The sequence below is a fragment of the Neopsephotus bourkii genome, unplaced genomic scaffold (assembly GCF_033783945.1).
Source record: "Neopsephotus bourkii isolate Nb327-2 ecotype Australia unplaced genomic scaffold, CSIRO-AGI_Nbou_v1 NB_53, whole genome shotgun sequence".
Classification (NCBI taxonomy): Eukaryota; Metazoa; Chordata; class Aves; order Psittaciformes; family Psittacidae; genus Neopsephotus; species Neopsephotus bourkii.
The window spans coordinates 12,745,373-12,757,361 of record NW_026900570.1 but is presented as its reverse complement, the minus strand read 5'-3'; the positions used below and the strand labels follow the sequence as shown (position 1 = coordinate 12,757,361).

The window sequence follows — 11,989 nt, the reverse complement described above, 5'->3', positions numbered from 1 at the left end:
ATAATTTCTGCCTAGGTTTTGACTCACTTGCTAGTATATTGCTTTCATTGTAACATTACACGCAATAGAAATCAAACCCACACTTTCCTACTTTAGTTGTAGATTTAATATAGTATTAAAGAATTATTTATACATAAACACACCCTGAAAGCTACATGTGGTATCTGTCTTGCATGAGGTCTGTATCATTACAGGCTTCCACTATAAAAACTGAGGTTTTGTAACAAAAAATTATTACACAAAATGTTATGCAGAAGCCAAGCTTTTTAGAAATACCATCACTCAAACTTTTAAGTAAAGTGCAACAGATCTTTAGAGACCAGTCCAGAAGCCATCCCACCCTGAGTTGTATTTACCAAGATCTCTTCAGCAGCCAATTATTTCACTTTGTTTTGGCTATGCAAGAAAAGAAATGCTCCAAACATATGAAACAGTATTTTTTACGTGTTGTGTATGATGTTCATGGAAATCTTAGGAGTTAATAAAAATTATGAAAAATAATAGATTAAATTCACGGTTTTATACTCAAAATCTAAGGATTTAATTTTATTTCAAAACATTTTGTGAATTGTACAGATGAGAGCTGTATGTAACAACTTTTATAAGAAGCTACATAGTTATATTAGTTGAATGTTTTCTTTTGAATAGTTGGTAGCGTCAATTTCTTCTGAGAATTTAGGGGCGCTTCTCAGAGATGCATGGATAGAGAAGAAGGAGGAAAGAGACAATATCTGGAAAACAGTCCTTACTCATTTGCAATGTAAATAACTTTGTGCTTCTCAATTGCATCTATGTCATGCTCCAGTTGTTTCATCTGTATTTCCAGCTTTTCTTTATTCATCTTCTTGGGAATGGTGTCCACTTGTACCGGAAGACTCTGAAATTCACTATGCACTTCCTCCCACTTCTTTTTCAGCCCCTAGTGCCATTAAATGAAAAGGAAATACATGAAAATGCAACAAGAATTATCTTACAAACTGCACTACAGAAACCACTTCCCTGTAAACAGCAACCTGTCTACCACAGGTATCGCCACATCACAGAGTGGTGTTACCTACTTTTAAGTAATCACAAATAGTACCAATACTTGGAACTTCAGCCAAAATTCAATGGCAGTTTCAGTTCATCTCACCATCAGCTTCACTTTCCATAACTGAGACTTTGCTCCGATCATGGACACCAAACTTCAATGAAATACTTTGCAAAAATTCTAAATAATTGCATTTCCTAATCTACATTTATGATAACATCTATGGGCAACTTATTTAACATTTGAACTAAAACCCCTAGCCGTCACTGGTGCTATCAACAATAATTTCAATAATTGTTAGCTTTATTGAATGCTGCTATGCAAAGAATTACCTTACTAGGTAAAGTGAACTGTATCTTCCATGTATGAACACCCAATACTAAAGGCCTGCTTTAAAAAAAAAATCATGCAGAGACAAACTTTTATCTACCAACATATGCTGAATGGAACCAGGCTGTGGTAGAAAAATTAAATGTAAAACATGTCTTTATATCCTCACAATTACTTAAACAATTGTTCTTACTTTATCTCCTCAAAAGGATATTCAAAATCTACACATCCTATACATGCATATATGAGGATTTAGTAGAGTTTATTCACTGCATCAAATGTCCTTGTGAGAACTACGAGTGAACTTATCAATCACACTTACTACAAAGGACTCATACAGCAATTGGTAAATAATACAGTAGGGCTAGCAATGAAAAACCACTTTTCCAAAGCATTTTTTGGCTCTCAATTCTATTTCCTTAGTGGAGATCTTAGGAACCATTCAGTCCCCAAGAGAACTGAAGTTACACTCCTGGGAACTGCAGTTTCCAACTCTCCTCTATAACTAAAATGAGATTTATCTGACACATTGATTTTATGGCATGTTGCGATTTCCAACCTCATATCCTTCTTCTCCATTGTCATTAAGCACCTCTTTTCCCAGACTGGCTAACTGACTAACATTCTGAAGTTAAATTTAGAGGAATTATTCTTAATACATATTTAGCTTTGAAGATTGTTGCTTTTATTTCAGAACTCACTTAAAAACTTGTCTGATTTTGTCCACTGCCTGAACGGTCTGAACTGATTTAACAGAGTTCTCCTTTCCAATAATAAGAAAAACACTTTTAAACATGAACTAACATTCAAAGCAGTGTATTTATTGTACAGCAGTTTGTGTTTTTTGCATATTCGTGTTAAGCATCTAAGTGCTGTCCATAAAGGTATTCCAACAGTACTCACGTACAAATATCTACATAAGTTTAAAAACCCTATTTCAACATGTGAAACTTAGAGCAATAAGGCTATTTATGTACTTCTTTTCAATGCTCTTCTCTTTGCAATACAAGGCTGTATATTACTTAAGTGAATCTCCTAGTCTACAAGGCATCAGGTATAGTTTATGAATACACAGTCATGAAAATAAATACTGTACTTCCAAAACTTTCATAGAAGAGTCATTTATAGCTTCTTTTAAATAGCTGGTCTTTGTGTACGTTAGTAAAAACTACTTTGGAAATCACTGAAAAATGTGAATTTTTAAACACATGAGAGCATGCACTCATCACAATTTACTCTGTTCCTACAGAGTGGGGAGATCAAAATCAGATCATAACTCCCTCTATAAAAATCTCCCTCAGAGCTCCTCTAACAGCAATGTAATATGCTGACCACTATTGCTATGGGCTAGATCACAAACTGAATATCTAACTCTATATAAGGAATTCTTACACATGCTGGATCAGTGAGAAGTATGTACTGCATTTATCAACATTCTCTTTTATTCTCCCAACCAAAGTATGTGTAATGCAGAGTTCCACAAATGTTGGCACAAATTATTCCCCTTTATAAGTTCATGAGGCTTGATTTTATTCTCCAACATCTATTGCCACATATTCTTTCAAATCAGAGAGAGCACATGTGTTCACTAGCAATGTCATTTATTTTAAAAGAGAGGAATTCCCATATGTCTACAGCTGAGCACTGGGTAGAAGCCATATACCCTGGGGACACTAATTCCTCCTGACAATATAACTGTATAACTAATCTGGCCCATGAAGGAGCAATCATTTTTCAAAAATTTAATAGAAAATGCTGAGTTAATGAAAAAAAGAACCCAACCTTTTAAATTAAAAAATATTTCAGTGCACTCCTGTATTTTAAAAATATAGAACATATTTTTAATCAAACTAAATGCAGAACTCTGAGCAGCTGAACTTGCATGCCTTTATGCACATGTATTTTTGCTGCATAGTTAACTTCCTGGACCATCAGTTTGTCCCATGCCTTTCCCCCCATAAAAATATCTTAATCTTCACCCTTCCTATCTACTGGAATTGAACTTGTAAAACAGGACTAGAACTAGCTGTATCAGCTCCATTCAGCTCAGTTTACAACTATTCTATAGCTCCACCTAGCGAAAAACTAGCTAATTAAAATCTAGTATACTATTTATAAGGATTTGTATTACATTGTTTAATCTCTTTATAGATTTTACAAATTACACTAAATCAAAATATGCACCTTCAGGAGAGTTTCCCTTTCTTCATCAGTTATTCGTTTCATGGCTTTTTTCCTGAGATTCTCCAAGATACTGGTCTCGTATTCTTTCTGAGCTCTCTCCCTTTCTTCATTTCTCTGTGTTACATATTTTGGTATAACACCATAATCCTATAATGGTAAGAAAGGCTTTTCTTATATATACTTCTAAGAAGGAAACAAAGACATACTTGTCGTCCAGAGTACGTTATATTTGCAAAGACAGCTTGAAATGGAATTTTGTGTGACTGAGCGATAAAATCTTACATTACTATTTTCTTGGAAGTATCAAACAAGATTGCAGCCTGAGCAAAATGCATAAACAATTCCCTTCATTTTCTTTTTGCAACCTTGGAAGACAACAGGACACAGGAACCAAAATGTCTATTCATAAGAACTGACGGTTGAGTGAGGAGTTGGAACCTGTTAATGACAGCAAGCTATTTTACATTTTTATATGGTGTCAGATTCTACATTCTGAAACACATTCCTTACTTTCTTTGAAAGGACTTCCTGCATTCAGATTTTTTGCTGAACATTGTATGCCACAGAAGAGAGTGAATGGTGTTAACGTAAAGGAAATTGGACCAGATACAGATGACAAACTATCCCATACTGGATGTGGAGAATTGTAATTCTGGGAAAAAAAATAATTTCTGAATATCCCAGATGTAGTGGGGGGAACACATTTATTTTGCCTTTTCCTTAGCTCTGCCAGAAGGTACTGGAGTCTACCTTCTTTCTACCAAATGCTAAATGATCTTTTAGTGTTGGGCAGCACCACGACTAGCATTGTTTATGTATATTTTTAGCCATGCAAAAGTACTGCAAGGGCTGCCAGTTCACTTTTTTTTTACCTTCTCTGTCATGAGTTGTGTCATGTGTCATGTCTCTTTTTGCATAGCGCTCTGTCATGAGTTATCTGTTTAGATTAGCCACACTCCTGATACATCATGTTTTTTTCTGAGTAGTGGAATAGACTGGTTTTGTGCTTGGAGGAGCTGGTCCTTAAAGGCAGCCTAGCTCTCCAAAGCTCCTCTGCTTTCCATAGCTGTCTCCCATGGGGTCCTACCTACTAGTTTCCTGAATAAAATTATGTTAGCTCTCCTGAAGTACAGGATCTGTACATGACCACCTGCCTCCCTGAGGAGGAGGGGATCTTGAAGTACTTTATTGCCTGTGCAACCAAGACTAATGCTGATTATCACATCTCTAACCAGTTCTTTCTCATTTTTAAGTAGCAGAACCAGAAAAGCATGACCACTGGTTGGCTCATACACCATCTGTGTTAAAAAGCTGTTGCTGACACGTTTCAGGAACCTATTTGGATTGCTTTCATCCCATTGTGCTGTTCTTTCAGCAGATACCAAGGAGGGAGAATTCTTCCACAAGAAGCTGCACTGTGATCTAAATATTTCCTCAAGCTGCTCACCTGATTGGGTAGTCCATAACAAATCGACTTTTGACACTGGATTTTGCTTTGATCCTGACCCACATGTTCAACCAGCCTCTTGCCAGTTTCACAGAAGACCTCCATATATATGAACAGCTCCTTTATCCAAAGGGCAACCCCACCTCTTTGTCCCTGCCTGTCTTTCCTAAAGACCAAGTATTCACTCACCACAGAACTCCATTTGTCTGCCCATTAGATACTCCCTGGGTTCCCAATGCAACACATATGCTATTGTTTTAGCAGCACCATTCTGCCAGTGTTTTGCTGACAGCATAAGCAAGTGAATACAGAGCACAGGCAAGGCTCAACTCTAGTGCCAGTGATTTCTCCTTGATGAATTTCAGGTGTCTGCCACAAATAGAATCATAGAATCATAGAAATAGCAGTTGTATCTAAACATCTCAGAAAGAATCATAAACATTCCATAGGAGAATGCAACAGAAAAACTAAAACAGGCATTGCTACTAATATTTCCACTATAATTTAATACAGCTTACCTTTTTCTTAATATATTTTGGAAGAAGTCCTGAAGTTTCAAGCAGATATTTATCTCCCTGTCTTCTATCAACATAAATAGGTTGAGGCTTTTTAGGCAGCCCTTTGATAACAGCAACTGCATTTGTATTTATAAAATTCTTTTTACTCTGAATTCCCATAACTGGGCGATCTGTCCTTCGTGGCACTGATAATTCAGGCAATTTCTCAGGAACCTGCTCCTTTTTTCCTGTGAATTGAGCATGTAAACATTCTCAGCGATAGCCATGAAGAGCTTCGCAATTCATGTCATGAGATTTTTCAAAAGGGAAAAATTATGTACAAGATTACATAAGAAATAGAAATTAACTGTATCAACAATTTAAGAACTGGCTAGGAATGTACTATAATAAAAATGAGTATGCTTCTTTGGTGTAACAGAAACTTTATAATCTAGGAAATGCTATGTTGCTTTAGCTGGGCTTTCCTTACAGTACCCCACACGTTTCCTCTTAACCGCAATAGTAAGGGACTTTTTTCAATTAAAACTACTTTCAGAGATGCTCATTGTTAATTAATGCCTTTAGACATTAATGGCTCTGCCCAGTTTCATCTGGAGCATTTACCCCACATCTTAGGGCTCAGAAACCCTGTTTCAGGTCAGCTCTGTGCTGTCAGTGCCTGGCTAAGCTGTTTCAGCCATGCCTGCCCCTAGTCCTATTCTTGAAAAGCTATGTGGAATCAGTGGATGGACCTGACCCTTGGCCCATCTAGCCTGGTGGCTGCTAGGCCAGTGGTAGGACACATCTCATCACCACTTCAACTCTGCTTGCCTGACTCTGGTTTGGTGGGACTGTACCCTGTTGGTGAGGTCATTGCCCAGCCTGCAACCATGGTTGCTCTCAATTTCTGGCTCACTCCCTGTAGGGAAAAGCCCTGCCCTTGCTACTCCCTCACACTTGCAAACAACTTCTCACAATCCTTTGTCCTGAGAATACAGAAACTCTTCAGTGTTATCATTTCTCCAAGGCATCAACAGAAGGTCAGTAGCCTCCTGAGTAGTCTCACTTTAGGTGAGTGATGAAAGACAACTCATTTCTCGCCAGACATAACTCTTAAATCACAGTGATTATCAGAGATAATGATTTGATTCAGGTTGTCTGAGTTCATGTTCTTTGGCAGAAAACAAGTGTAATGTCACTAGTGACAGAGTTCATTCCTGCAACAGCCGCTTTCCTGATGATGACCCCACAAACCAATGCTTTCCTGGGTTTTGTTTTCACAACACGACAGCTTGCTGTAACTTAGTACTGTAGGACACACAGACTTAAATCTCTATTTCTCTTTGGATGGCTTTTGGATGAGAACCCTCACTTCTGGAACCAGCAACTGAGCTTGGTTAAATAATGCCAGAGTTCAGTAGTACAAGAATCAGCTGGAGTTAGGAAACACACCTTTTGTGAGGAAGTGGTGTGTCATCAGACTCTAAAACAATGCCACTATTGAGGGGGGAAAAAAAATAATCTTTTTGTTCTGTCCTTGCAATGTATTTTTTAACTCAGTTTTGAAGGCAGCCCATATACCACAAACACAGTGCTATAATCCCATTAGAAAACTGACAACTGATTAAATTCCATGTAATGAAAGTGATGTGTTTTAAAGGAGGTGATGGAGCAGTATAAATTCTCTAGGGCAGGTAGGAAATGCCAGCCAACAAAGGTACAGGAACTTTTGGAGTTAAGAGGTAGAGTTCCTTCTCAAGATCTGTGAGGATCTATTCCTGGCAATGAAATTACTAGCCTGGATTAAAGCTATGATGTGTCACAGTTATTTTGAGGCTTTGGAACATTGACTCCAAATGCAAACACCAAAACACATCTTGCTATTATGAAGCCCTGAATTAACAAGTTGAAATAGAAATACTGTGAGCTGCTTGCCTGAGAAAAATGAGACAGAGTGCTGTATGTCTTTGTATATAGCAAATTTAAAGCAGACAACACTAATTTTACAAGTACTTAAAAGGGATCTTACAGACTGCTCCAATTTATTGGTGAATCAACCTTCTTTCCTATGCCCATCTAAAATGCTAGTGTGGTAATTTAACAAGGTCTTGAGCTTGGAAGCGTTCATGGTTAGATGTCATGAAGTATTACATTCCAGTATACTGAACGCTGTTCAGATTTCCTGAAAAGGTGAAGGCTTTACTTAAAACTGACCCAGGATGCCTACAGGACCTCTGGGATCAAAGTTTACCTTCATGTTCTAATAATCTGTATTGCCTGAGGCATTAAGCCTCCAAAGGCTCCTGGGACAGTCTGCATTTTCAGTGCTAAAGCCATTTGCATGTGCCATGCAAATTTGAGTGCTGGACTCCTCCATTCTCTTAGAGAGCTTTTATTTTTTAATATATATATACATATACTGTATGTTAAGCTCTTCTATATTTCCAGGCTAAAACCAACTTCAAGCTGAAAGTTTATAACTCAATTACAAATTCTGACAGCAATGTACCTAGAACTCCAGCAGCACTAAGAAGGTCAAGCCACACTTGCAGAACTGTCCATAAGGCTAACATTAGAACTATTCACTCCTTGTATCCAGAATTATGGTTGGTGCCCAAAGATAGGACGCATTTTGCAACTAAATACTCAAATTTTCTTATTTCTGTGACATGCAGCTCACCCCAGAAAGTCTATGCTTTGAACACTGCCAGCCAATTCAATGCTGAGATTAAGAGCTGACAGAGTGCTGAAAAGTAAAAGCTGTGTGAAGCTTATAACATTCAGAAAGGCATACATTTTTTCCTGTACCTCTTTAAGCATTAAAAACAATTATTTCCCTTTAATACTCCCCTTCATATTATTTAATATTAATGATCAGTTGCAGAAAAGTCATGCAAATCTATACTGTATAATTATAAATTGAAATATCAGCAAGATAGAACACACCAACAACACATCTTCAACATCTGGATAGCTGCAGCCAAGAGAGAATTTTTCTTTGTTTCAGCTGGTTTTGTACCGCATGTCAGTAAATACTTACTGTATTTTCTAATCACACATATAATCTCCTTGCTGTTTGTTTCAGTATTTTACACAATAAGAAACATTTTTGTAAGAAAAAATATTTTTTATAACATAAGTACTATAAAAGGAACAATGGAAACTATCCCAGCATACAAAAATTATTTTAATAATAAAAAAAAGATTTTCCATAACTGTTACTTTCAACATTTATATTATCAGTTTAAAAATAATAATTAAAAAAATTTACATTCCATGTATTTTATGTCTGCACTCACTTGCTGGTAGCTTGGGTTCCTTTGAATGTTTCTGCAGAAAATTTTTTGGAGATGGCACTGCAACTTTTGCTGGTCCCATAGTTTTCCATTGAGCTTTGTTTTTCTCTGCTTCACACTTCACAGATTGTCTATATATGGATATATACCTTAAACATTAAAAAATAGCCATAAAGAAGTTAAAGGTCAGAAAATTATTAAAAGTCCTCTTAAAAGAATGCATATTTTTGCAATAGTTCATGCCAAAAGCTGTAAGCTATTTTGTTTTGTACTTTCTCCCAAATAAAGGCCATCACTCATACAATTTTCAAACTAAGGCTAAGCCCAGGACTGCACTGACAAGTGGCTTCTTTGATTCTGAAGTCTGCTTGCTTCTTCCTCCTTCTCTTGTGTCTCCAGGGTCAGTATTATCACACTTACGGAATGGTTCCTGTATGCACTGTTCATATAGGTACTGAAAGAGACATTTGAAACTCAACAAAACCTAAATTCTGGAAATAAACTGCTTTGACTATTCCTTGCATGACTTATTTTTGATGTTGTGCATTACAAACGTTGGTCTTTATTTTCTAATAAACTCAATTTTGAGAATTTTTTTTAATGTGGGTATTTTTTTCTCCAAAACCACACCCAACGTATGAAGCTGTTGTGCATCTACAGGAAAATGGTAATAAAGAACCTACTTTGCTAATTTTCTATACTTGTTTGTATTATGAGAAAAGTATCTCATTACAGTTATAGACTACTGTAAGTGACTAGATGAGATGGATGACTGCTCTAAAATAGCCCAGCAAACTGTGTATTTCTTATATTAAGTAGATTCAAAGGATGGTCCTGAGCTATTGTAATCAGTGGTAGGTTTGGCACAAACTGAAATGGCTAATGTGAAAATTGGTAAGGCCTCAGACATGAAAAGATGTACACATGCAGTAAGCACAGGCTGCTCTTTTCATTTAGTGCTGCATATTGCACTGTAACTTCTGCTTTAATCAAAAGCATGCAAACGTGCTCCCCAAAAGAAGTCAAATGCTGATCATTAGCTTACTAACAGCATCTTGCATATATCTGAAGGACTGAGCTGTCACAGGTATTTTTCTTAGGGAGCAGAACTTCCTGCTCCTAAAGCTAAGGCTACCTCATCGTACCTTTTAAAATCTGTCCATCTTTAGGTAACATGTGAGATTAATTTATGGTAGGCAAAAGCTGATGAACAATTGTGCTTTTCTTTCACAGAAAAAGAAAGTGTTTATGAAAAAAAAATAACCATGTTTTCATGTAAGGAAAAAACCCCATAATACAACCTATCTTACACAAGTAATGAAACAATTTGAAAGAAACTGTCTAATGATGAGCTAGTGAATGGGGAATCATAGTAGCAACACTGATAAAAGGTTTCGTATGTTAGCTGCAAATGTCCAATGCATGTATTTGTATTGGACTTACTGAAAATGTGGAGTTATGTTGTCTTCTGGAGATTTGGTGTCCAAAGTCAGAAAAAGGATTATGTACATAATATATATATAATTCCAGAAATACCTCTAGTTATAAGGAATGAGATTTTATTTGTTTGGGCTTTTTTTTTTTTTTTCTGTTAAGTTCCTGGTAAACAGCTATAGACATAGGCACAAACCCCCCACATTCATAAATCATTGCATTCCTCAGCATTTGCTAGGGGTTGCATTGTAGCCACACAGTAGAGAAAGGTAGTGACTTCATGAGGAGTTTGACCTACCAGGGTTCACACAGCCTTGGAATGCAAAAGTGAATGAGAAGATACTCAGTTTATTACATATTGGCATATGGTAAAGGTGTCTTTTGTAGACAGCTACAGGCATTCATTCTGACAAAAGGATGTAGCAGTTGTATCTTCTCAGTGACTTCTTAGGCCAAGAAAGTGGCTAAAGGTTGTCATACACCAATATCATAGGGTTAGAGAGTGTTGAGAAGAAGAAAACATGATTATGGGGGACTTCAGAACCTTAACCCACTCATTATTTGGCAAGGGGAAAAAAAGACTTACTCTTCTAGGTGGCAGCGTGGGACATCAAAGTTGGGAAAACGGGGATGTTTGCTCTGGCGTGAAACTGGCTAGTTCAGAGTGAAACATACATGATTTTCTTTTTATTTATTTTTCTTAAGACCCTAAATTTTGTATGCATTAGTTGAAACTGGTCAGATCACACTATTAACCAGGTTCAACACTGTTGTTACCAGCTGGATATTGGGCACATTGTGAAGCAAAGCCGGAAGTGGGATGACAGCAGAAGTCAATGAGATCAGAAGGGGATTTAGTCAGATTGTACCCAACCTAAGCCTAAACTGAACCTGATGGTCATGGAGTCTCCAAATCCCTGAATAGGATTATGCCAGGAGTGGATTTAGTGTGCTGTGTGCCTTGCCATATTGTCATTTCACTTTCCTCTGTCTGCCAAAGGTATCTTTCACATTGGAAAAAAAAAAAAAAAGATGTATGAGCTATTTTTACATGGAAAAGCTTCAGAACTGGGAATCGCACAAGTCTGAACCCTTTTACTTGAAAGGGAATAATTATCTTTGTTCTAATGAGTGTCGCTGGTATTTCTACTCATACTGATTCTATGTTTGTAAGGGGTAAGAAAGAGAAGCAAAGCAGCAATGTCAGAAGAGACACTTGACACATGAAAGGAATGGAAGAGTGACACTAAAAAAAAAAAATAATTAAAAGCCAACTTTTCAGCTGCTCACTGAAAAAATTGTGTGTGAGTAACAAGGATGTCACGTAATTCCCCTGCATGGACAGAGTGCTTTGCAAATTTGTCAATGAATAAAATGGCATTCACCAAACTGAATCATCAGCTCATGGAGCAGGCTGCAAACCCGCAGATGTTTGTTAGTGACTCATTGGGAGGAGCAAGAAGTGTGCAAAGACTAGTTTGGTTTCCTTAAACTACCTGTTACCAGTGAGAAGCACAAGTCACCATGTGTGCAAATGGCACTGTGGTACCCACCTACCTGGGAGGTTTGACAGGCTTCTCCTCCAGGCGGGGCAGGAGGTTACTAATGCTCTCCTCAGCATACGGCTTGTTCGCCCTGCGGCCGGACATAGAGAAGCGCCTACCTGGCGGGGGGGACCCGAACATTGGGAAGCGCTCACCCCGCTAAAGGGCCTCGCGTCCCCTCGCAATCCGCAGCTCCCCGACACCACTTCTCGGCTCACAGCAGTGGT

General features: G+C 37.5%; 1 protein-coding gene across 1 annotated transcript; it reads right to left on the bottom strand.

The window, feature by feature from the left end:
• Positions 1-517: 517 nt before the first annotated feature.
• Positions 518-11,968, bottom strand: ENKUR (enkurin, TRPC channel interacting protein). The gene is made up of 5 exons (XM_061351436.1): positions 11,776-11,968; positions 8,788-8,933; positions 5,510-5,736; positions 3,545-3,691; positions 518-919 (listed from the first exon to the last, which is right to left on the bottom strand). Exons 1-5 carry the CDS (start codon positions 11,901-11,903, stop codon positions 746-748), a joined length of 822 nt encoding a protein of 273 aa, XP_061207420.1. The 5' UTR covers positions 11,904-11,968; the 3' UTR covers positions 518-745.
• Between the last annotated feature and the right edge of the window lie 21 nt (positions 11,969-11,989).

Bases quoted from the DNA above. Each gene is read 5' to 3' on its own strand.
- ENKUR (XM_061351436.1), bottom strand. From the start codon at position 11,903: ATGTTCGGGTCCCCCCCGCCAGGTAGGCGCTTCTCTATGTCCGGCCGC. The intron at 5,737-8,787 runs GTGAGTGCAGAC...CTCAATTCACAG, and splicing joins GGAACCCAAGCTACCAGCAA to GAAAAAAGGAGCAGGTTCCT. The intron at 920-3,544 runs GTGCATATTTTG...TAATGGCACTAG, and splicing joins AAAGGGAAACTCTCCTGAAG to GGGCTGAAAAAGAAGTGGGA.